Source organism: Cyclopterus lumpus, chromosome 18, assembly GCF_009769545.1.
Source record: "Cyclopterus lumpus isolate fCycLum1 chromosome 18, fCycLum1.pri, whole genome shotgun sequence".
In the NCBI taxonomy this organism is placed as follows: Eukaryota; Metazoa; Chordata; class Actinopteri; order Perciformes; family Cyclopteridae; genus Cyclopterus; species Cyclopterus lumpus.
The window spans coordinates 12,237,153-12,263,668 of record NC_046983.1 but is presented as its reverse complement, the minus strand read 5'-3'; the positions used below and the strand labels follow the sequence as shown (position 1 = coordinate 12,263,668).

General features: G+C 45.2%; 1 protein-coding gene across 4 annotated transcripts in view; it reads right to left on the bottom strand.

The window, feature by feature from the left end:
* The window catches only part of plcb3 (phospholipase C, beta 3 (phosphatidylinositol-specific)), a 41,227-nt gene extending 18,871 nt beyond the window's left edge, over positions 1–22,356 (bottom strand). Inside the window, exons 1-3 of one of the 4 annotated variants that reach the window (XM_034557599.1) lie at positions 22,034–22,356; positions 21,731–21,889; positions 10,678–10,764 (exon numbers count right to left, since the gene is read on the bottom strand). In XM_034557599.1, coding sequence (XP_034413490.1) covers positions 10,678–10,764; positions 21,731–21,829 — 186 coding nt within the window. In that variant the 5' untranslated portion in view covers positions 21,830–21,889; positions 22,034–22,356. Of the gene's footprint in view, positions 1–10,677; positions 10,765–21,730 lie in introns of all 4 variants that reach the window. The other 3 variants (XM_034557598.1, XM_034557600.1, XM_034557596.1) reach the window with 3 other exon arrangements.
* Positions 22,357–26,516: the final 4,160 nt, after the last annotated feature.

Genomic DNA, 26,516 nt, shown 5'->3' with positions numbered 1-26,516 from the left:
CCCCGAGCGTTCTTACTGCATCCATGTCACTCCTCTGGTGTTTTCTACTCATCTTTGTCCCCATCGAGGCTTTGAGTGCATTTAGGACACTATTTGCATTTTTCCTCCGTCTCAAGATGTTTCACTAGTGACAAAATAAACAACAAATGTTTAGGTCTCTCTTCTCCTCGGCCTCATTTCATCCACACTCGCCCCCATACTTCCTTTCCAAAAACAACAGCAAAGACAAACTCATGAAGTCACCATCCTGAGACTCAAGTCTTGAAACTCGCGTCTTCTCCATTCCTTCTTTTGTTAGTTCAGTCGGGCTGTGAGGTCATCCCCCTGTTGGCTGTCCACACCCCCTGGGACCGGCCACGAGTAAGAAAAGGTCAGACGTGTTAGACCAATCGGATTAAACTCTGTGTCAAACTTTGTCCTCTGATTGGCCTGTGGAGAGTAACTTACTTCCTGGGGGAATAAACCACTTCTGGATCTGTAGAACACGCATGCATAGACCTACGCACGCACACACGCGCGCGCACACACACACACACACACACACACACACACACACACACACACACACACACACACACACACACACACACACACACACACACCTCCTCTCCCACAGGCCTTGGTTTCATTCTGCCAATGCGACTCCTTGGAGACCGCGGTAATGAGACTACAACTGTGTCTGCCATGTGTGTGTGTGTGTGTGTGTGTCTTTAACAGTTCACATTGTCTCACTGGCTAGTAATGTAAAACACACTATGCCACAGATGCAGCACTATACAGGCAGGCATATCCTCGACACGCAGGTCCCGACTTGTGAAACATCCTGACCTGTTGAGCAAGACAGGGTGGGTGTCTGTGAGTGAGTGTGTGTGTGTGTGTGTGTGTGTGTGTGTGTGTGTGTGTGTGTGTGTGTGTGTGTGTGTGTGTGTGTGTGTGTGTGTGTGTGTGTGTATGTGTGTGAGAAGTGTGTAGGCGTGTGAGTGTGGAGAAGGCGCACAAGTAAGCGCACATTAAAATGCATGTGACACAGCATGCGACACAGAAAGCGTGAGCAATTCTTCACCGGGGCAATCTTCACTTCGGTTCAAATGTGTGAGCGTGCGATCAGAAAAGTCAAATGTGTGCGCTTTGGGCACGTCGGTGTGTGTCCACGCGAGCACTCGACGTGGTGCGTGTGTCCGCGTGAAGGTCGGTCATCTCCGAGAGCACATTCCTGAGTTATTCCTGCCTTCTGCTCAGTGCACTGTGTGTGTGTGTGTGTGTGTGTGTATGTGTGTGTGTGTGTGTGTAATATTTAGCCAGTCAGGGCAGCTGGAGCGCTCCATTCATCTCCCCGTGCCGCTAAGCTCAAAACACGGCTCACTCCATTCATCGACTCGGCTGCAGGCCCATTATTGCTCCAAATGAGTCCAGGTGAGAGTTTTCCAGGAGTCGTGTTGTGATGAAGTGCAATCATTTACTTTAATTTGCCCTTTCTGGTGGACCGAAGAGCTGAGCTGCCCCCCCCACACACACACACACCCCACACCCCACCCCTCCACCCGCCTCATGTACTGCTGCCTCCGATAGTGATTTCTGACATCTTGCAGAATGCACTTCCTTACCAGTTTGAAAGAATGTTGTAAACTTAGTGGCACTAAGCTGTTGATGACATGGGGAGAGGAGTGTGTATTGCACCCCCGTGTTCAAAACAATGCCCGTGCTGCATGCGATGCAGTGGGTCCCGTTGAGTCCAGAAGGAGTGCGTCCGCCCCTCTCGGGTGCTCAGGAAGCGATACCAACATTACGGTGGATGTTTCTGTTTCCTGCCGACCACAGAAGCACTGAACTAAGCTATTGCTGTCAAATGCAGTGCATCATATAGCAGTTGTTTCCCATTAATACAGCCAAGGCTGTGGTGGCCCGCCACAGCCTCATAATGAAACAAAGATGCTCTTCACTTCTCTCGTGGCTGGCCGGCCTTGTTCCTCACAGCAACCAGTTTGTGTCTCTTTGGATAATCATTTCTGGTCAGTTGATGTGGAACCACTTCAGTGTTGCAACCGGTAAAAGGTAGGGTTTATTTGAACTACTCTATATATACACACACTTAGTGATTAGGCCTAACTAGTAGCTACTTTCCGTCTGAGATGTAGTGGACTGGAAGTTACAGAAAATGGAAATACTCAATTAAAGTCCTCGAGTAGCCTAAATGTACACTGCTGGAGCAAGAGCACAACGTTCTTTATAGATCGAGCCGCTTCATTTTGCTCTCAAAGGGCACCCGATTGATGCATTTATCTTTCAAATGTACAACATTTTCTTCTGCTGGAGCTCGCACCAGAGAGATGTGACAGCAGTATTAATCTGGCCATCCAACTCTGCATCTCCCAAAAAAAAATTATTGTCTTCCACATTATCCTATGCGTAATATGCAGTCACGTACATAGGTGCTTATTTTACCCAACAATGGCTATTGGGCCAGTCTATAGTTAGACACTAAAGACAAGTACAATAAAAGGTTAATGTACTTCGATTGGGCCCTTGTTCACTTCCTCATTTCCTTCCTTCATTTTTTTGATTCACTCTCCTCCTCCCCTGCCACTCGCCTCCATTCGTTTTCTTAAGATTATAAAAATATGAAAGGGCAACTGAACAATCACGAGAGCGCCACTCCTTTCCTGTGGCCGTGCGTTGGAAAGATCAGCCCGGCTCAACGCGGCCAATCCAATGGCACATGAAGACGGCGTATGGGAAACCGATCCTCCTGAACCCACACCAACGTGCACACATTCACACGCACCGGTGCGAGTGACAGCATACTAATCCCCGCCCCTCTGCCGCTTGGCTGTGACGCAACCGGCCAATCGGTGTGGAGGGCAGGCGAGCAGGGGAGAAGAAGACTTTAAAGGACACAGAAACATCGGAGAAGTAGAACAAAGAGACCTTCAAAGTGTTTTATGGCCGCGATGTGAGAGTTGGCAATGTGTTTAGAGAAAGAGAAAGAGGGGGACACTTAATACCCCTGTGAAACATGGGACAGCCCTATAACCCTGTCTATGTCGACTTGTAATATTTCGTCTGCGTAAATCAATGAGATAACACTCTTCCTTTTCTACCTCTCCTCCACTATCACTCCATCCTGTATCCGTTTCTCTCTCTCTCTCGTTCTTTGTCTTTCCTCGTCACTTAGTTGTTTCATATTTCAGAGGTATGGGGAGGGCAAAAATGAAGAGTGAAACGTTTTAGCCACTTTGCCGACAGACTGATCCTGAGGGATTTGTAATCGGTGAAATATTAGAATCTACAAGAAGAAGAAGAGCAGGGTGAAGAGCAGAGTGAAGGAGGAGGAAAAGGAAGAAAGAAGAAAGAAGAAAAAAGAAAGAAGGAGAACAGAAAAACAAACAATAAAGCATGAAGGAGAAATGTCCCATTGAAATGTACCAGAAAAGAAAAACATTTTATGAACGGGAATGCAAAAACGAAGAAGAACATCAATAAAATGAAAAAACACCCAAGTGTCTCAAAGCGCAAATAAATAAAAAAGGCAAAGCTGGGCCAAAAGACATACAAAACAAAAATAATTGCAGTAATCATAAATCTCCCACAAAACACAAACACACATAGATCAGCGAGGGCGAACTTGAAACACAAGCTAGCATTTGCAGCACGCCACACACACACACACACACACACATACACGCCACACACACAGTATGCGAGTGTGTTAGTTTAAAGGAATTAGGGATATCCATATCTGTCCACGAAACATGGAGCGAGAACAGGAAAGCGTTTAGAGAGTGAACATGAATGTTGTACATAATCCCTCCATGTCCTCTGTGATCTGCAATGGGTGTGTTTAAAGAGACACTTTTATGAATTTAAAATGTTATTAACGGTAGAAATGATGTCTAAAACTATTTTTTTATTAAATAGGATTAAAGTTTTGATGACCCAGAATTATCTTTTTAAAATGGTATTATCTCTTAGCTGCTCCTCCACACAAAGTTTTGCCCGCTAAGCAGAGAGAGTGTCGGAGCACTGTGTAGTGAACACACACTCACACAGACACACAGACACACACACACACTCATTTTGGAGGAAGCATCTGCTTAGACAATAGATTTGATACCGTGCGGTGTCTCAGTTCTTCATACAGCGAAGAACTAACTGACTGTCTACTGGGTGTGTGCGTGTGTGCGTGTGTGTGTGAGTGTGTGTGTGTGAGACAGGGAGAGAAAGTGACAACTGCTGTGCCATGTGCACGAACAGATAACGTCAACAGAAAATGAAACGTGTGACCGGGCGAAAGTAACCAGAAGAAAGGAGAGAGAGGGAGGAAGCTGTCATATTATCTACGGACACACTCAACTTCCCCTACGAACCGCTCACTGGGTGTGTGTGTGTGTGTGTGTGTGTGCGTGTGTGTGCGTGTGCGTGATAAACCCCTTGTTCCAAGTTAATTCCTTGAGGATGTTTGATTTGAGCCAGGGATATAATCTCTACTTATATCTGCCAACTTTCGTTCTACTTACAATTCGGCTGGCTCATAATGCCGTGTGTGTGTGTGTGTGTGTGTGTGTGTGTGTGTGTGGCAAATGAATCAATCCCTTTTCATGATCAATCGATTTTTAAAGACGTTTGAGGCAGTCATTCAGGGAAAAAGCTCAAAATGCTGTGCTGCTTCTCTGTTTTACATCATTACATATTTAATTAGTTTGAGTTGGTTGGACAAAATAAGCAATTTTGAGGATGTCAGCTGACAGTTTCATCCATTGAAGGAATCGCTGGCATTTGGGAAAGATTGATTTGTGACGTTTGTAAAGTTTGATGCAACTCTCATGTCCATACACTAGATATGAAGCTACAGCAAGCAGACGATTAGCTTAGCTTCGCTCATTTTATTAACTCCTCATTGGGGAAATTGATTATCCCCAATGAGGAGTTAATAAAGTACTTCTTGAAGACTGTAAACGGGAAACAGCGGTAATAAAATCAGCCCAGGAATGACATTGTGCCCAGTAACTGTCCGGCATATAACCCCCCATAAAACCACACTTTTAAACCTCGGTTTTTGTACGGATTAAAAACACCAGATATACGTACAATTTTAAACCCAAACGCACCGCTTATTCTCACAGTGACACGGTTCAAATAACTTTAATACCACCAGCAACTCCTTCCAGTAAGTGTGTGGGGACAGCATGTGGAGCAGTCCCCTTGGGTGTTTGTTTCAGTCACATCCCAGGTGTGTGTGTGTGTGTGTGTGTGTGTGTGTGTGTGTGTGTGTGTGTGTGTGTGTGTGTGTGTGTGTGTGTGTGTGTGTGTGTGGCCCCTCAATCTGGTCACGGTATGTAAAATCAACTCCACGCCATAAGGAGGCTAAATTGGACTTCTGTGGTAACTCACTTACATCCCTGGGGGCAAATGTCTTAAAGCCTATAGGTGCTATTGACATGACCTGTACACCTTAAAGAAGGAGGGAGGAAATGAATGAAAGATGGTAGGAAGTAAAGAAGGAGAGAGGGAATTCAGAGAGAATTCAGAGAAAAGGGGACATGTTAAGAAGTGGGAGGAGGGTCGATGAGGGGCAACGCAATTCCCCAGAACCCCCTTGTCCCTGTCTGAGTAACTTCCTGCACACTTTCCCACGCCAAGAGAGAGAATGACGGGAGATTAGAAGTGTTGTTCCAAGAAATTAAAGAGCAATATACTCTGGTGGGAAGGGACCACGTGAGAAAATGCATTGATGACATGAACAAGAAGAAGAACAAGAACGGAAAGAAGAAGAAGAAGAACAACAACAACAACAACAAGGAAGAAGAACAAGAAGAAGAAAGTACAAGAACAAGAGGAAGAGCAAGAACAAGAAAATTGAGATAGTGAGACAAAGAGCTAGAAAGATGGAGAGCAGCGGGGAGGAAATGTCATCCTTCAGTTTATATTAGAGGAACAACTTTTGCCTTCTCTCTCTCTCTCTGATGGCTAACAGCTGCCCCCCAGGACAGATACACAGAGGGAAGTAAAGGGGGACAAATCGAAGGTGGATTAGCCGTGTAGAAACAGGGCCAGAGCCAACCGCAAAAGGGAATAACGGACGGCCAAAGTAGAATTGAGCGACGGGGAGGATTAGCCGCGGTGCCGGGTGCAATTCACCTCATCCCGCCGTGGCAGGTGAGGCTGCCCTCCGCCAGGACGACACTACATCAAAAAGGTCCCCGTCTGTTTATTGGAAACGTCAGTTTAGGTGACAAAATCACCTGCGCTGGCAACGGCGGTGTGGAAACTGATTGCAGCAATGCTGCCATAAATAATATCTCACCTGGTCAGCCCTGGAGTGGAGAACGGGCTTTACATGGTGTTGTTCTTTAAAGCCACGCACGCGGGTGATCAAAAAATGTCACCACCCTGGGGCTATTCTCTGTAAACAGTATATTTGGGAGGGTAAGATTCATATCTAGTTAACAAGAAACATATCCAGTGCAAGGATGTTAAAAAGCATTGTAAGTTACAATAGAGGGACTGTTAAAAATGGGCAGAAAATGGGAAGATCTTTCTCCAAAAAGCAAAAAAAAAAGGGTACGGGCCTAATTCTTCAAGATTTTATATTTTTGACCTTTTACAACATGCAATCTAGATTAAGATCCATCTCACACATCTTCAGAGCACCCTGTGTCCCCTCTCCTCCATCTGCCCTGCTGTTATTTCACCTCCAACAGTCTGTTCGTCGGCCAAAATACTTGAAGCATCTATTTAGGTAGCGAATGTAAAGAGGCGGTGGCAGGGGTTTCGCCGAGAGGACAGAAAAAGGACACGCACAGAGGGGTCAGCAGGAGGGTGCGAGCATACGCTGGAACAGATGTGTGGATTTTGTGTAACCACTCATGCCACCGGCATGCACTCTGCGTTCAGGATTGGGGAATATTGGTTTCCAGACCGGACACCACTCGTTGGACGGGTGACAACCAGATGGAGGAACACATTCTTACCGTTTTTGAAGTTAAAAAGGAGAATGTTCATGAGTTTTTTCCCTGGAACCGTTTCAAAGTTTGAGAAACTGATGAAATATGTAGAATTGAAGCGGCCTTTGGACGGCGTAAATTAGCGGCGTGGAATGTTGCGGCCTGGATGATAATTTTTACGGAGCCCTGCTGTAATTCGTTTGTAACTTTCTCATAAATTTCAACCCCTGCGTAGCCTACTCAATTTATGCCTTCCCGGATAATAAGTCATATGAATCATCAAGAGTGAAGCAGCTGAACTCTGTCAACTACAAATGCATTACTCATCCTTCACTGATCACGTTAGTAACAACTTCATCTCAAAGACAGATTTAAAGAGTCAGAAGCGGAGGAGACAGAGGGCCGTGAGTGGGGTGTGTCGCCATCGGTTCACGGCCCAGCCACTGCGTGGTCGTGTGTTATCGCCACTGACTCAAACATTATGGGACATTCTGGGCCCCGAGTACATGCAGACGTCAGAGGTCTTGTAAGCCGAACAGCACGAGAAGATGGAGAGAGGGAGATAACCGAGAGAAAATGTGGGAGGAAGGGGGGGAGGGGAAGAGATGTCAAAGATTATTAGAAAAGGATGGAACAAATGATGTACACTAGGCACAGCGGACTGAACCACGGAGCAGGAAGAACATTATTCTCGAGAAAAGAGGTGTGAACGCTGTTCCAAAGAAAAGTTGTGACGAAAGAGACGGAAACAAGTGATGAATTGGAAAAAAGAGAGAGAGATATATAGATAGTTATTTAAAAGGAAAGTGTTAAACAAAGTGAGTCCTGAGAAGAAGGTGACACGAAACAGATGGACATAAGTAAACAGAAAGGAGGATGGATGGAGGATGGGAAGAGGAGGAACACCTGGAGAAAAGGTGGAAGGACTAGATGGATATACAAAAGGAGGAAGAAATGGACTGAGGTAAACCAGAGTTAAATTGGACATTTTACAAACCACGTCTGGAAGAAAAAGGCGAGAAGAAGGAGGCAGAAGTGCCTCTCCCGGGCGCAAGTGGGATTTCTAAAACGATATTTAATTCCATTTGTGGAGCGTGGACTGGTTTCCACTATAGTCAAAATGATACTGGGAGAGCGTCTGTTCTTTAATCAGGCCGAGCTTTTATGCAGTTTTGTGCCCGTCCTAAATAAAATGTCACCTTGATAAAGAAAGTCTTCCATTTGTTGGGGTTATGGACTTTTGGACGTCCTCGCATGCCTTTGCTGAGGATCCAAAAATGACTCTAGTGTGTGATCCAGTTCCCCTCACCGGCCACAAGTACCCTGAATTTCACATAAAAAGACACAGTACCGTCTTTATCATCCGAGTCCTGAGTTAACAGCAGGGCATCTTTCGTTGAACACTGAATCGTTTGACACCAAAAGCAAGAAGAGGAGAGCAGAGCAGCAACAATGTTAAAAACTGCACCGGAGATCAAATATTTTGGGTGCTCTATTCAGAGAAATGGGTTCCATCCAGAACGCCCTTGTCATCGGTGTAAATGCGTATTAAATGATCTCATTAATAATAGCTGGATATCTGTGTTGCCGTGTGTCCTCTTTTTCTTTCCAGCTCTGGTTCAAAATCGCCTGGGGAGCAACGGCGCTGATTTTAAAGCTTCACTCTGGGATCACTGAAACAGGACTTCAGAGAGTCCATATCTATAGATTCAAGAGCGTTTATTCTCACCGTAGAATATTGCAGAGAAGCTGTGCGTTAGATGGAGGTTTTGTGGACGGTGGAGGAGAGTTTTGTCCTTTCTACTGTCCGGATTTAATGAGCCAGATTGAAACCTGCGTCAATCTTAGAAACTTAATGCATGAAATAAGATGTAAAAATGGACGTGTCGGCACCGGACACACAGTTTAACTGACGAGTGATCTCTGGGAAGGGCCGAAAAAACACAGCAAAAAAATCTATATGAAAAATCCTTTAAAAGCTGCAAAATACAGCTTCTTAGACATTGAGTTGTTGTCAAAACACAAACAAAGAAATAACCACCATTATTAGTCACGGCCTAACGAGACTTCATGTCTACATGCCCACATTTATTGGCCATTAGCCTTGGTAGTGTGAATATTTTGTGGCTTATTTCATATTCGGCGGCCAACAGCGAGCTGCACTGCAGCTTCTGAAGTAAGAAGGCCACGATCCAGCTCAGTCACGGCAACATTAACAAAGATGAAAAGCACCCAATAAGTAAAGGAGGAAAAGCCAAATGCGCGAGCACATACACCCAATGAGGCAATACTAGCATCAATTTAGCATTTCCTGGGACTTGGCTTTGGAATTGTTGTAGTTTTAAGATAAAACCGGACGTGGCAGTATGTTAGAGATACATAACCGAAGGTTCTGTGATCAGGCTCACAGGAGTTCAGGAAAGGCAGATCGGCCTTCTAGTCCACCAGGTTCACTCTCTCGAGCTGCTGTTGTCTTTTATTTGTCTAATGATGTGACGTCTAAACAACCTGGAATTTCAAGTTGTGTGTCTTTATTGAGCCGTTTGTAATGCGACTTCATTGTTAGAGATCCAATGACTGACGGACTGGCTCGTCACTAAACAGTGTCACAGCTGCACCTCGGGCGACAAATGGCCTAATATCGCAAAGCCGCGCACGCACGCACGCACGCACACACACACACATCAGGATCAGGATAAAAAGAGTATTTAAAGCTTCTGTCTGTTATGTGAATGCGCGAACACATGGCGACACATGTGCACACAGACAACAGGACTAGTGCTCTGGCCCAGATAGATTTGCACACGCACAAACACACGCACACACACAGTCTAAGGGATGCAGACACAACACAGCGATACTATTGGCTATCAACAGGTCATTCCATATATGCCTTTTGGATAAATAGACAGCCAGTGTGTGTGTGTGTGTGTGTGTGTGTGAGCAGGAGAAAAACGGAGACCGATTAGGATGGTGCAGGTGGGATAAGTTAATTGAGCTGCCTTGAAATTTCGTTTGATCCAGGAGGTCTCCCAAAAATGTCTGACACACACACACACACACACACACATATATATATATAGAGAGATGAATGGGAGGTGATAGATGTAGATCAAAAGGTAGAGGTAGACGAAGGAAGACAAAAACACAGCGAGGCTGCTGTGAATACGGGATTCAAATCAAACAGATTTAATACATCGGCACTCATCAGAACCTCAAAACCCGGCATCCTGCAGACTCACTGCCGACTGCGTCCGCCTAATCATGTCAGCTAAATGCCTCAAATGCAATATTACTAAACTAATGGCTTTAGCGCAGCCACCAAAGACATGGAGGGGAGGGGGGAGGGGGTTGTTGGAAAGCACAGATAGATGGAGGACTAAAAGGATGGAGACCACAAAAACATCAGCGAGACGGGGGAACAGGGGAAAGAGGGGGCAAACATGGCCGGAACAAATTGATGGAACTTGTTCTGGGTGAACTAATGGACTGGATCAAACCACGATAAGCGACAACAAGAGAGGAACATTTGGAAAGACAGCCGTAAAGTAAGGATGAGCTCAAGTAAACAAATAATAATTGTAAGAGCCATGTTGGCACTCCCGTTGGTGCATTAAAACAAAAAAAACATTGTGGTCTGCTATGGAGTGGCCCCTTTGTATTTCATGATGTTTTGTGAGTCCACATTGGCATACTTTGAGACTTGAGTGTGTGTGTGTGTGTGTGTGTGTCTCACCAGGTTGGATCCTCCAGTCCAGTAGAGGAAGAATCCATCAGGGTCGACTTTCAGGGTTACCAGGGTGGGGGGCCCGCTGTTAGGCTCCTAGACGACAACAGAAATAGAGACGTTAGAGGGACGAACATTCATTTCCATCAGCCGCTGTGCACGTTGATTCGTACTCGTTCAGCCTAAACCACCTTATTTAGAGGAATAAGTGAGCCCACCTGACATGTCACTACAATCCTCATCACGTTGCGCAACGGCAAAATCTAAACAGGAAGTCGCCGTGTACGTTGTGAGGGGTGTTTACGAGCGCGTGTTGGAGTACAAATAAACACTATTTCATTTTCATGCTTCAAGTTGGGCTCAAACCTGTTGAAATAAAGTAAAATAGGCCATTTTTGTTCTTTTGTTAAATTGAGAGAAAAATCTTACAGTATAATATTAAATAGGGCTACGTGGGATGCATTTAAACTAATTTAAAAAAAATGACGTGTCACTTTGAGCTGGTTGAAATAAAATGAACTTTTATTCTTTTTTTTTTTTTAATTCCGATATGGCCAACGTTTTGAAAATGAGACCCAGGTTGTATGAAAACTACAGATTGGACTCCTAAACGAGTGGCAGTGTCTGCCTGGTCGCCTTGAATACCAGGACACTCCCCATGAAGTGGAGTCTTCTTGGTGCGTGCAGCAGGCTCCTTGAGGGGCCATAAAAACGCACAGGCGTGAAATCCATTACGCAGCCAAAGAAACAAACTTCTGGGGTGAAAGACAACATTATGGCAGCTTCACAGAGTGACATGACATAAGCAGCGGGCTCTACCATGGCCTCGACATTATGGGATAGAGGACAGACGGGGATATCGTGCGTTTCTGTGCATCTGTCGCGCAACAGCTGTTTTGATGCTGGAAGCCGCAGCTTGTCATTCATGTGCGGCATAATGACGGCAGGAGCCTGCATCAACATGTCATTAGCATCGTCATTATGGGGTCATACGCAAGATCCCATGACACACACACACACACACACACACACACACACACACGCACACGCACACGCACACGCACAGACACACAGACTCTGTAATTACAGTGGTAAGCGGTCATACGTCAGTCCAGCAGACAAACGTACCGTCCAGATATCCTGGGGAATCCAGATTGGTGGTTATTACAGTGACAGATGACTCACGTTCACGTCATCATGAGCATCAATGTCAGCATCATCGCCACCATTATCATCATCATCATCATCATCAGATGGGAAGACAGAGAAACGTTTGCCAGGCAAAACTTTTCCCACCGACGTGCGATAAGTTTTACAAACACGCAGCACACAAACAAGTCGCCACAAACAAACGGTGCGTCGTGAAGTGGGGTCGAACCGGCACGAGGACAGACATTATCACCGTTTCATGTTTAACACAGAAATGTGCAAATGTGGACCATTTGAATAATCATTTCAGACTGAATGACTTCAACGTTCTGCATAACAAACACAATCTACGAATCAATTGCCTTAACGAAGCGTGATACTAATTGTGATTTTATTTTGGTTTTAATAATCAAAAGCGATTATAATTCAATAATCGCCTTAAATGGATACACATTGTAAAACGGATTGAAAAAAACAAAACTGCATCCCTCAATTAAAAACATGCATTTTGGAGAGACGATGCAAATTATTTTCATATAATCTTACGAGCAGATTTCGTTACCTTCAGGCAGAGCCCGGCTATCTGTTTACCCGTCTTCCAGGCTCACATTAATCTAATCATGCTTCTCATCCATCGCTACACAAGGAAGTGAATAAACGTTGAACTATTCCTTAAAGGAGTCTCCTCAGGTTTAACTTGAGGCCCATTCCCAAGGAAATGCACGTTTTGAGTGCATTTCAAGCTGAACGTACCTTGAGTTTAGGCTCCACAGTCGGCTAACGGAGAAGGAGATAGCAGGAGTGGTGGATCGGGAGAAGGACAGAAGGAATACACGGGCAGAAAGAGAACGATGGGATGGAGGTGGAGAAGGATTGGAAGGAAAGAGTGAAGGTTGAAAAGGGAGGAAGAAACAAAATCAGGTCAGGAGGAGAATGAAGAGAACACGAGATCAAAAGCCAAACCACATCATGAGACCTTAACTGTGAATTCAGTGGTTTTAAAGTGGGCATCCGACTTCGAGTCGAAGCCTGAGCTTGAATATCTGCAGCCATAGCGGCTCAAGCTCGTTCATCTTTTTGTCTTGCTGGGTTCGACTCCCAGAGTCGACGGACAATGACCACAATACAAAGTGGAAACGTTGGAAGGCCCAGATGTTCCCGATGTGCTGAGAACAGAGCAACGTCCGTCGTTATCAGCAGGGGCCGCTGTGCGTTCTATGACATGCATGAAATGCAAATCGTTTGCAAATCAGAAGGCCCCGTCTTGGTCGGTAAAAGGCAAATGATACAGTCGTTACATATTCCAGGAATTCTTTGCTGCAGTTGGTCAACATGCAAAAAAAATAGTCTCTCTCTCTCTCTCTCTCTCTCTCTCCCTCCCCTGGTCCAGAAACACGGCAGTGCAACATGGTGGACTCTGTGAAGAGGACCCGCTCCCAATGTAGGTGTGAAGGGTTCATTCTAAGGCACTGAAGGAACAACGACTCTTAGTTTCAGGTGATTATATATAGTTATGAACATTATACATTATTACATTATATTCAATTTCTGTCCTACACACTGGACCTTTAAGTGTATGGTTTCCTTACTATGTACTGCGATGGAGTAGAGAATCCATCAAGGTCATGAGGTCATGTTCAGCAGAAGTAAACAGGAGACAGAAATATCACTTCCGCTGTTAAGCTGTGGGGTTAAAGCTGCTATGTTAATACCCTCTGGATAAAGCAAAAATGTATATGTTCCGTTAGTCACACCACATACAAATGTGTCGTCAACCCAGCTAAATAAAAAAAAAAGACAAAAGAAAAATCATAAAATATGGTTTTCAGATCGTTAAAGAAAATAAGCGATATTCTCTGCTCTGGGGGCGTGTCTACAGAAGGCTCTGAAAACCACGCCCACTCTTGGGTGAATTGATGACATATGTACAGTTACAGTATATACTACATGTCGGCCTTCTCACTGCTGCACACTACTCGCGCTCTATAGGCCGAGCATGCGCACACGGTTTTAGCCCGATGCTAACTTGATGTGGGGGGGGGGAAAAAAAACAGAAGAAATAAATCGTGCGGCTCCAGAATTTCCAAATATTATCGGGCCGGTTTAACCATACACTGAGACGAGTCATTTTGCCAGGGGACGCCTGCAACGGAGTAGGCTACGGCGGAGCATGTGACGCAAACACAGGTTTGACAGGAACAAGCATGCTCTTATGCGCATCCTGAATGACGGAGAGGAGAGGGCCCGGCGGTCGGTAAAAACTGAGTTCATGCTCTACAGTCACAACGATATGGCGGCCCACCAGGATCTGTCCCGGTTTGCCAGACTAGCAAACTGTATTCAGACTGAGCAGCTGAAACCCTGATGCTTCGTGCTCTAGTTATTGTATATTGTTATGGGAGGGGTTAGGCTAAGGATGGCTCTCATGCGTCATCCAGCTTTGACACAACACAAAAGAAAAGAACTTGAAAAACACGTATAATGTGTTTCGAAAACAAATCTCAGAACCGGATTACAAATCAATATTTAAGACTTGTTTATTTGATTGAGACAAAAGAGTGATAGAAGTCTTCTCGTACCTCTCGTGTCATAGTGTGATGGTATTACTTTGATAGCTCAAGAGCTGGAGTGATGCTGCTGCCGGTGGAACAGAAACCCGTCTTCACCCTTTAATATCTCCCTCTCTCAAGTGTATTTATTGGTTGAAACCATAAACGGTGCATCTAAACCGATTCACAACGGGGCTCGGTTTATGTAACCAGTTGAGGAATTGCACTGGGATCGGATACACATGTACATTTTCCCAGAGGAATGTGATCTATAGGCTCATGTGACCGGTGATACAGCATCGCCCACGTCGTCTTCAAGCCACGCAGACAGGAAGCTGAGCACACACACACACACACACTCACACAACATTTGGGTCGGATATATATTTGCATGTCGTGACCGCTGAGTTTTACATACCCAACAGTTGCTTTCTCGTGCCGCCCTTCACCATGACGCACACGTCTGTTACACTCCCGTCTGTCCGTCTTTCCCTCTTGCATCTTTCCATAATTAATCTTTCCATGTGTACTCACTTCAATTATTTTATGGGGTTTTTTTTTACGATCAACTAGTCGTTTAAAAATCAGGCAAAATGTCAAATATTCTCCAATTCCAGCATCAAAAACTTTAATGTGTTGGGGTTTAGACGGTTGGCTGGACAATCTGAAGACGTCACTAAAATAGTCATGGACACTTTTCCACTTCGTTCCAACATCTTACAGATCAATGAATAAATAGTCAACAGGCTAATAATAATGAATGTAGTCATTCATTTTTTTATTACACACTTTTTCTTGCTAAGCGACACTGTAACTGCTCTGTGAAAGAAAGCTTTATCCCACAAAGGTCTATATAGTTTCCAGCTGAAATTAAGGCTCATGGTTAGAAAACTAACCATGAAATCATTACCTCATGCCCTCCCCACAGACAACTTGTTTGCCATAAACATATACCATATGGTGCGTTTTCGGTGTGAGAGTGGGTGGTACGTCAATAATTGGACCTCACCCCACTCCATAAGTAACTGCCATATGTAGAGGCCTTCTGAAGTCTCGCCTCGCTTCCTTCCCTCCTTTCTTTTAATGTCTTTCTCTCCCTGTCAATCATCCCTTCAATTCACTTTCCACCCCCACCACTTTGAGTCCTGCGTTCCCCTCTTTAATTGATTAAAGACCAGGTCTCCTTCTCCAGACCCCCTCCAGATGCCGTGACCCTCTGACAAACCCCTTCATTACCTGGACGTAATGTCAAACACGCACACAAAGTGGGATGGACCACCCTCTGAGGCCGAGGCCTTACATGGACTGACACCAGCTAATGAGTCCCTCTTGAAAACCCACAATCCATAAGGGCGTGCACGTGCAGAGAGACGCACGTGGCTTCGGCCTCTCTTCCTAGATACTGCCTCCGCCACAAATTAATGAGTGTTAATGAGCGCGAGTAGAGAGCAACTGATAAAAAAGAAAAGAAAAAGCGACGGCACCTTTGGTCTGCCATAACGTGTACATGTTCAGGGGCAGCTTGTGGGAGTGGTGTGAATAGGAGGGCCAGTGTGCACTTAGAGTGAGTGTGTTTGAGCTGCTGCTTTGGCAACATGGTAAAAGTTGATGACAGTAGGTAACCTTTGGACTCGATAGAGAGAGAAAGGGAGTGAGAGAGAGAGAAAGAGAAAGAGAGAGAGAGGAGGCCAGAGAGGGAAAATAAGCTATAGAATATAAAACAGAAAAGAAGGTCAGCGCAGTTCTTATTTAGTGAAGTGGTGAATGACGTGTGGTAGATGTGTTTATCAGAACGCCATTGCATACTGTAGGTGTACCCATATCCGGAATTAGAGGGCACTCTGGGACTAATTTCTCCGTAGGGGTCATTCAACCTTCATCCAAGCCGACATCCACTCAGGAAATGGACAGACATGTTCAGACCGCCTCTCCTGGAAGTCTTCAGGAAGTATTTAGTGTCGTACTCAGCTATAAGTACAACAAGTGAGAGAAATAGACGTGTAAATAATTGTAATAATAAACATTTAAAGAAGCATTATCACAAAGATGAAAATTAGGTTAGTTTTCTCATGAAGAGCAGGTCAGTGTGTGACACTTTTTAAAAGGCCTTGAAATATATATATATATATATAACCCAATATTATGGGCTGTGAAGAGTGGAGGACCCTTAAACCTAGTAGTAGAAAAAGACCAGACAGAGATCCAAACTGAAGACGGGACAGAAAGAGGGGAAACAAAACTAAAAAGACAGGAAGCAGAGAGAGACTGGAAGAAGGAGGAAGAGAGAGTGATAGCGATATGGCCGCAGAAAGAATGGGGAAGAGATCACACATGTGAGATACAGACACACAACAAGGACACATGTGTAGCGGATGGAAGCGAGATGGAGTAGAGTCCAGATGTCAGCCCCACACTTCACATGTGGCTGTGGTTGACCTTCCACCTCCCCCCTCCCTCTATCCAGCCATCCATCCCTCGTTTCTCACCGCTCTGTCAGGATGTCAGCAGTGTTCCTCGGCATGGCGTCAGACCTTCGCACAAGCCTGCGTTTCCTCCTCCTCCTCCTCCTAAACATTTACCCTTTCCCTGACCGATAATGACAACTTGTGGCTCTCGTTGCTTCCTCGCGTCCATCTAGTGCTAAACCGAGGCCTCCACTTTCATGATGCAGGCACACAGGAATAGTTGGCAAAAAAGACAGCGGACCCATTATGTTGTCCCCCCCCCCCTCCCAAACGGTCACAATGACACAGCACCGCCGATTATGGAAAAGATCCACTTCTAAAAGATGGAAACGTTTTGATTTCGGTACATCGGCTGCAAAAAGCTCAGGTATAAAGTCCGAGCAGTAACGAAGCAACCTCAGACTTTCAACAGCGTGTATCCATTTTAATGCACTTTGTGTCCGTAACACAAACTGCGTTGGCAGTTGTTCAAATATCATATTTCAAAAGTGAGCAACAATCGTTCCAAAGGCTGCGACGGTGGATTTAGTCATCAGTGCCGTTCCTTTTCAACAAGATGTGCAGGAGAGCCTGATGGACCATCGTGATGCACTGACAGTCAGCCAAACCATATTCCAAGGTGGTTGAGAAACTGATATTATGCCGAGTCCAACAAACCATATGAATGATATGACGGTTCGCGCATGGATCACTCAAAATGCAGCATGTTGGTACTTAAGAGTCTCTTCAAATTAGATAAGAGTGGTGAAAACTAAGCATCTCAAAAGTGTCTTGTTTGGTTTGGCAACAAAGTACTGATAAACACAGAGGACAACAGCTGCAATAAAGTGTGTTTAGTGTCCTCAACTTTTGCCAAGATTATAGTTTGGAGCTCCTCAGTTTTGTACGGTCTGGCTATAAAATCCTGACCGAAATGCAAGAAGACAACCTCAAAATACCACATTTTTAAATGGTACATTATGCTTCACTCAAGTTACAGACATCTGTGAGCTGGAGCCGAAACCGTCGCATTCCCAAAAAACGTCCAATTAATGGTCCGATCGCGATTCCACGTGACTTTGTTTATAAGCCCTGTTCTGCTCGTAATTGTGCAACGTGAACATAAACATAACCAAACCCAAGAAATTGCACTTTCCACCCCGTATGGTTCGGAGCAAAAGAAAACATGCCAGAGAGTTTTTACCCCCGAGATGAAACCGTTTCAAAAGTATATTCATGCCAAGGCACATCATTTACAGGAAAGTGGCACAGGGGAACAGCACTTTAATAACGGACGAATGCAACGGTCTGCAGATGTAAACATTAGGTGTGAAGATGATTTAGGAGTTCTACTTGTGTGCACTCCGACGAGAGCCGAGCTGCTCTGCAGACGCGCTGTCTGTCTCTGTGTTTAATTGGTAGGAATTTTAACTGAATTCCAGTTGGGATTCATCTCAATTGAATTGTGGCCGGGCTTCAGAGGGCGGGGCAGCAGCAGCAGAGGGAGAGGGAGGGGGAGGGTGGGAAGGAGAGAGGGGGGGGGGGGGGGGGGGGGGGGGAATGGTTTGGCTCTGGAGCCTTACAACAAGCTCCAACAGGAAGTCATTCAACGGGAGAACGCACACCCAGAACAAAACAACCACACACACACACACACACACATTGAGGAGCACACGTGTGTGTATACAAGCCAAAACACAAAAGAGAGACGGACAATTTGGAATGCACTCCTCCTCCCCCTGCATGAGTCAGAGTGTGTGTGTGTGTGTGTGTGTGTGTGTGTGTGTGTGTCATTTGATGGGCCTTCTGCAGCGCCATCTCAGCGACAGATAAGTATCGGGTTAAAAAGTAAAAGGAGAGAAAAAGAAAGAAAAAGAGAGGCTAAAGGATGAAGGGATGTGAGGAGAGGAGACGGGAGATGAAGAGCAGCCATGTGGAGGGAGGGCATGGTGATGAGGAAGGGGGTGAGGTCAAAAGTGGGGTTTTCATGTAAACAAACCACACTGCCCTCGGGCACTTTGTGTGTGTGTGTGTGTGTGTGTGTGTGTGTGTGTCCTTATACTTTTCCTACTTTGCCAAATCCTTAAAGCAGTACACCACAAATACGGACTGACTCTTAGATAATCCATGTGTCCCTGGTCAACTATGACTTCACTTTTTTTTTTTACTTTAATACCACGACTTTGAGATGAGCAGCTCTTTTGGATTCATCATATGTCCAGCTAACCAATACATATTTCCCATGCAACTGAGCCAAATTGAATTCCTGCTTATTTGATATGGATTACCTTCAGGAGTCCCCAGAGTCTGTTCTCACGTAAGAGTAATTTACAAGATTTGGAAGCGCTGCCTTCAAACCAGGCATTCAAAGGCCCTATTAAGAAAAAGGTTGCGTGAGTAATTCAACCTCTCTCCTATACGTCTCTCTGGCCCCGACGCAATTATGCCATATAAGCTTTGTGAGACAGTTGTAAATGTATTTTTTATGTAAATCTATTTTGGCCAGGTTGATCCCTTGTAAAAGAGAACGTGCATATCAAGAGACAATCTGGTGAACAAAGGGTTTAACCAAATGTATCTGAACAGCTGCAACAACTTCCTATTTTCCCGTGTTCGAGACATCGGCGTGCAAAAGTGTTACGTTAGTGATGGTCTGCATTAAAGTACCAAGTTATTCGGCTATGCAAGTTATCAATTGTCAATGTGACACAAGTCAATAAATAAGGTGATCAGGAAGACTTGCAGACCTTGCTTTGCTTTATTGGAAGAAAACAGGAAGATATGCCGTCTCTTCACTGACTTTCTGACCAGCTGGGGATAAGTGGAGGGCTCATAACAATAGAAGATGTGAAGCCTGTCTCACAGAGCGGTGCCGGTGGGATAACTGCACCGTGGGGGGCTACAATTAATAATTGTCTATTAGCACTGATTAATCCATTAATTCATTTAGTCCACACGACCTAAGACAACAGTGAAAGATGCAATGCAAGCTATTTCCCAAAGGTCACGGTGTCCTCGTCAAGATATTCCATTTGCAATGATGGCACACAGAGAAACGCAGCAAGTTGGAACCATTTAACATTTTACCTCAACTAAAAAACGTCCAGCTAATTTTCTGTGGATCTGCAATCAAATGACTGATTCATGAGTCAGCACTACCTTGAAGAAGAAGCCTGAGCCCAAATAACTCAGATAACCACATACTAATGCGTAGCTTTTATTTTTTTAAATAGTATGACTTTGTTTTAGTCACAACTCATTATTGAGAGACATTTGGGATCTGTTGACGGTAAAAGGGAGTAAACGAGGAATCACTAACATGATGGATTTGGATCCCCAAGATCGCCTTACGGGAATATAAACACTAACTGATTGAAGATGGAATTTGTGCAATCGCAACCATGGACTCGTTTTATTATAATGATGTTCAGCATCTTTGACATCTTGTCCCCAAATACAAAAAAAGCATTGCTACAATAATTCCTCTTCCACATCCCTTCCTCTCCCAGATGTGTTCTCTCTCTCTCTCTCCAGTCACCCTCCATAATTCACATCGTTGACTTGAGTGGGCAAAAGCAAATAGAGGGGGATGAAATATACACAAGGAGAAAGCATATGTTTTTGAGTGTTCACACACTTCATCGCCAGCATTACCATTTCCTGGGAATTCCCTTTGAGAGGGGGAGACAGTGTGTGTGAGACAGGGAGAGAAAGAATCAAAAAGGACATGGTATGCACTGTTTGCGTGACAAGACCCTTCTTCCGAGGCCACACGCACACACACACACACACAAACATGGATCACGTCACCATTGCAATGTGAAGCTCTGTTGCTGATAAGTGGTTTTACATTAAAAACGTGTGGTTTCCTTTTTTGTTTGCGCATGTGCAAGTAACACTAAGCCCGACCACATATCTGCCAAGTACGCTGATGATGAAAGCCGTATTGGAACTATGGACCTTTTTTACCTGCAATATTTTGATGATCCACACAGACACACAAACACACAAACGCATGCATGCAATTGTTGGAAGACACAGGCCTCCAGTCAGTGCCAGATCAGTCAGCAACTCGGTTAATCATTGATATGGCTGCTCAGACACATGGACACACACACCTACTTTCTCTAGAGAGAAGATTGCAGAACAGCCCTGCACTCTGCCTCAGAAAACACACACACACACACACACAGAGAAGGACAAATAGAACAGGGGAAATAATTAAACAAAACAAAAACAATATAAACTTTTGGCAACTTTGAACAAACGCATACAAAGTAAAATGTGTTGTTCTTTCAGCTCAAAGTGCTCTCAAACCCCCTCAAACGGAGGCAGCTTCTGTAGGATCCCCACTCAGACAGGTGCTTTCTCCACCGGCGGGGGGAGAAGTACAGGAAGAGAGAGAAACGGGAGGGTTCAGGTCTGAACTGAACCTGAGCCCGAAGAAAACCGGCTCGACAAGAGTTCAACACGCACACACACTCTCTCTACAGGGGAGTTTTCTACTGGGAGGTATCTGATTAACGTTCACTCACAGACATAGTGGGTCTGCTGGGTCCAGAGCAGTTATGTGAGGCTGTGCACACACCTGCACACATTGATCCGGATCACACACACACACACACACACACACACACACACACACACACGCACACGCACACGCACACGTCTCGTGTGTCACTTCACAACAAGTAGGCCTACTGTCATAAACAGGCTGTCACGTCTCACGTCGCCCGTCTCTTTCAGTCCAAAGCGGATCACATTATATTACCGGGGGTACCGGGAGGAGGGGAGGGGGGGGGGGGGGGGGGGGGGGGGAGAGAGAGACAAGAAATGAGAAGATTCCGTTTCACTTCGAGGCTGTAACAGCGACACATGCGTGTATGAGCCCTCCGAGCCCGGGACAAGTTTGGTGCTCACCTCGTCCCATTTGATGAACTTGCCCCCCTTCTTCAGCGCTTCGTGGACGGACACGGGTTTGAGCTGCAGCGCGTGGACTCCCGGCTTGGCCCCGGCCATGGCGAGGGACTCCCCGCCCGGGTGCCAACGCCTAAACCCCAGCTACGGCGAGCTGGACTCCTCGGAAGGAACAACAATACCAAAAATAAATAAATTTTAAACGCCTTTTCCTTCCTCCTCTTCCACCCCGGAGCTTCTTCTTCTTTTCCGGGGGAGAGAGTGAATTACAACTCCGAGGGGAGGGGAGCTTGTTCAGACCCTGACCTCAAAAAGTTGGTAAAAACCGTCACCGAGAGTTTGAAGAACATGAGGACTCAAATCCAGAGAGGGAGAGACACGAGCCGAGGCTGTCTGAGCGCGCACCGCCGCTGTGTCTTGTCCGTGTCCGCGTCCACGCAACGCGGCGGCGCGCCTTCAACCCCCTCTTTTTATTATGAGCTTTGATTCATATATTTGTTTATTTGTGCCCAATCCTTTAATCGCGCACTCGAGCCCGCAGAGAGATCCTTTCCTTCCTTCCTTCCATCTGGTCGACCCCTCTCCTCTCCCCTTACAAACTCTCTCTCTCTCTCTCTCTCTCTCTCTCTCTCTCTCTCTCTCTCTCTCTCTCTCTCTCTCTCTCTCTCTCTCTCTCTCTCTCTCTCTCTCCTGTCGCGTTTCTTCTTTTCTACTCCTCTCCTCCCTGCATGTTTTTTTTCTGTGAAGGGGGGAGAGAAGATTCCGAGAGGAGTCACATATTGTGTAAAAAAGGGGGGGTGTTTTAATTCAATCCCTCTCGCATGGGTCCTCATTAAATATGCAGTGTGCATATATTGTCGTGAACACGATCTCCGTCTGTGTGTTTTCTTTATCTGACATAATATTTGCTCAAAACTCTACCCGCACTTTATATGTTTACTTCACCGCTGCTCCGAATGTTGTAAAAACTGTCGGCCGGAACTTAAAGGTGCGCAGTGATTTAGTATGCGCATTGTTAATAAAAGTTTGGTGACTTGAAAGAGGCCGCCGAGGCTGAGATATCCGGACTTTTTGAACCTCTCAAATCAAGCTCCAAACGTCACACACTTCCCATGATGCAACGATAACGTGCATTTCATTTGTAATACGGGTTTAGTTGGACACGTGTAGTCTTCCAAACCATGGCGCAGATAACCCTGATGACATCACTACTTGTTTTCTTCTTCTTTTCTTTTCTGGAGCCAAAGAGGACAAATACGACAGTTTTCACAGACAATACATTTCTTTCATTCTGACTAGTTGACCTTGATGTGTGAGCTGTCCCTCTTAATGATCCCTTTAGTTCAGCAGTACACATATACAGCTCAAGTGTATGAGTACCACCCAAGTCTACCACCGTGCTAAATAATATAAACCTAGGTTTATACATCCAAATATTGGCAAGACCACACGGCAGCCAGGACTAATCTAAGGAGGCACAAGATGATAAAAGGCTTAATAAATATGGGGTGGGGGAGTTCAATATTCCTGCTTTATTTGATGAAATGCTAGATCCCTTCACCTCTTCAGGCATCTAAACACCCATCATTTAAAAGAAACTGTGAGCAACTCGTTGGTTTCTCTGAGCTGAGGTCCATTCAAAGGGATCGGAGAACATTTTGGGGGAAAATGCAGTCGCTTCTATGACGATAGACGATGGATTGAATAGCACTCTTATGTCTGTGTGCTAAATGTGAAGCTGAAAACAGCAGCTGGTTAGCTTAGCATTGCAACAAGACTGGGGCTAGGGGACAGTAAACCAGCTGGCCTAGGCTTGTTTAAAGGTAAAGCGCTCCATAGCTCCTCATATGTTTTGCATGTCTTAATCTGTAGATGTAGTGGAGTAAAAAGTAGCCATTTCTCTCTGAAACGTAGTGGAGTACAACTATAAGGAAGCATAACATGAAAATAGTCAAGTACTTTCAGTATTACTTTTTGGATTTAGCCATCTATATGCCATCTCTTGGCAAGAAAGCAAATAAGTGGATTTCCCCAAATGTCAAACTCTTATTTAGACGGGCCACACACCCAAAAAATGTTGGCGACCTCACTGACATAGCATGAATAATGAACATGTTCAAGGTCCATCTCTATTTAATATCACAGGCACACATGGCATTTAACTGCAGTCTGCAGGAAGCAAAGGCATAATTAAAGGCTGCTTTTGCCTTTAATTACTTCCAATTATTTTCCTTTGTGTTGACAGCGACGACTACGTGTGCCAGTAATGTTATTAAAAACATAGTGGCAGCTCTTGGAAATGCACAGTAATCAGTTTAGAGGTCATTCCGGAGCAACAGGGGCGCTACTCATGCAGTCAGGTTGTGAGATTAGGGATACATTTTGTAAATGATGTTAAATCTGCAACCTATAAACAGCAAATAATTTAGAGGCTTTGGAGGAAAGGTAATTGAAGCCATTGGATGACTTTCCCCTGCCTCGTCTTGGTGTCATGTTTTAAGAAGCGTGAGAGCAAAGCAGGCTGCGCAGTTCAATCCCGTTCCAAATCCCGCTGCCAAGCAACATTGGACTTTTCATAATTATTATTTTTTTCAAACACCCTACAGAGCAACTGATTTTTTGGCAATTGTTGCCATTCTTCAACTCCCTAACTACACCGGCAGGAATGTGTGCTATGCTGCAGACCGCTGACTGACTGACTTGGTGAAAACCTGGTGGTGTGTTGTTTCCTGAACAAAACCATCGCGAGAAAGAGGAAATCCAAAGGAATCGATCAGAAATAATCTGTCATGAACAAAAAATTAAAAACGCCTGGTGTCAGTGTTGGACACATCCAGTAGGACATACATTGTTTAACAATTCAGGAGCTGGACTGAATAGCATTGAGGTGGTGTGTGTGTATGTGTGTGTGTGTGTGTGTGTGTGTGTGTGTGTGTGTGTGTGTGTGTGTGTTCCTGCGCTAATTGTACCTATTAAACGTCTCACCAAACGTCATTGCTCAACTGTCCTAGTCATTACAGCACCGACAATAAAGGGATAGCCACATTCACACATGACCTCTCATATGACAACAAATAAATCATGGACACATGGATATGCGTTCTTCCAACAGGGCAGCAGACATGCATAAGCAGGGATATTGTGTTTCTCTGGCGCATAACAAAAATGCACGCTATCGTTCCTCTCTATCCTTCTTAGCCAGACGATGTTATGCTGAACGCTGCATTTGAAGTGCAGGCACCTGTGGTGTCAATAGACAGCATCCTCCCTCCATTTCCTCTGCCTCCTGCTCACTCATTCCAACAGGTGGACATCAACAGGACACGGTGCACACGGGGCTCTACTTCATCTTTCTACTTATTGATTAGGGTGACCAACTTCTGATGAGGGTGCTTCGGTCCTGCTCTCTAGACCCATCTCAAGATGATGGTATCGACTGCTGTCGCGCCACCCAGATTTGTTAAGGTTTAGCGGCGTGACATTTGGTTTACTCGAGATCCCCAGAGGATGAACCCTTGTGACTTTGACAATTCTCTGATCCTCTAGCACCACCAGCAGGTTGAACAAACTCAAGATCTTCAGCAGTAGACATATACAACTCAAGTGTATCGAGTGCCACACAAGTCTAAATAATATAAATCGGTGTTTATTGTAACAGAATACATCCACATATTGGCAACACCGCACAAGATGATGAAAGGCATGAGAATATTCCTGTTTTATTTGATGAAATACTAGATCCCCATCACTAAGATCTAATCATGTTTCGGTATTTACTGTGTTTGCTGTTTTGTGTCAGTTTAACAAGGTCTGTCCTATTTTCTGTGTCACATTAAGGAAATCACAAGTATTAGAAAGGAAGAATGTCAGCAAGAAAGATGGAAAGCATGAAAGGAGGGAAGGAAGAACAGGGTTGAGTTCGGAATAAGGGTAGGCTGTCAGGAACGTCCTAATGGCCTGTTAATAAAGAGGGTTATGAAAAGAGAATAACAGGGGTACATCAGAGGTTAAAAATGGAACAAAGTGAGGGCCAGAGACACGTGGAAAAGAGTTTACAGAGAAAAGGAAGAGTCACAACCACTCTTCTCTCTCTCTCTCTCTCTCTCTCTCTCTCTCTCTCTCCTTTTTGAGGAACAGACAGATCTTTCTCTCCAACGCAAAGCTGCTCACAAAGACACATTGTATTAAGACACACAGGCATATTCACTGTCTTGCGCTCCTTAAACCCCCCCCCCCCCCCACACACACACACACACACACACACACACACACACAAGCATGTACAGTACACACACTAGCTTTAATAAAAAAGGCCTGACTCAGTCAACAGTAGCAAGAAAAACTTGATCAGATTACTGTCCACTGCGCAGCTGAGATTGTTGGCCTGAAGTCACTGACAGTTCACTCGAGGCCGGACCCATCCGTCTCCATAACGCTGCACGGTTATTGTCTCGAGAAGCCATCATGTGGGCTTGTGGGCAAAGTGCTGATTACAGTTCCCCCCCCCCCCCCCCCCCCCCCCCGAGGAGGCGTTCAGAGACAATGCAGATGGATATGACAGCTGGGGAACCAAACTATCTTTCATGATGGTTCCATTACTCATTGCACCCTGAACTCCTACTCCTTCGCCGCTGTCACTGTCTGCAATATAATCCTGTGCTACCATCCAGTGGCTGCGTGGCAACACTACCGTCTGTGCAGCGCTGGCTGCATTGTGCAACAGTTAAGAATGTGGACGCACAAGTCTCAGCTCTGATCTCCTGAGCTGTGAGAATCACAGGGGGTGTAG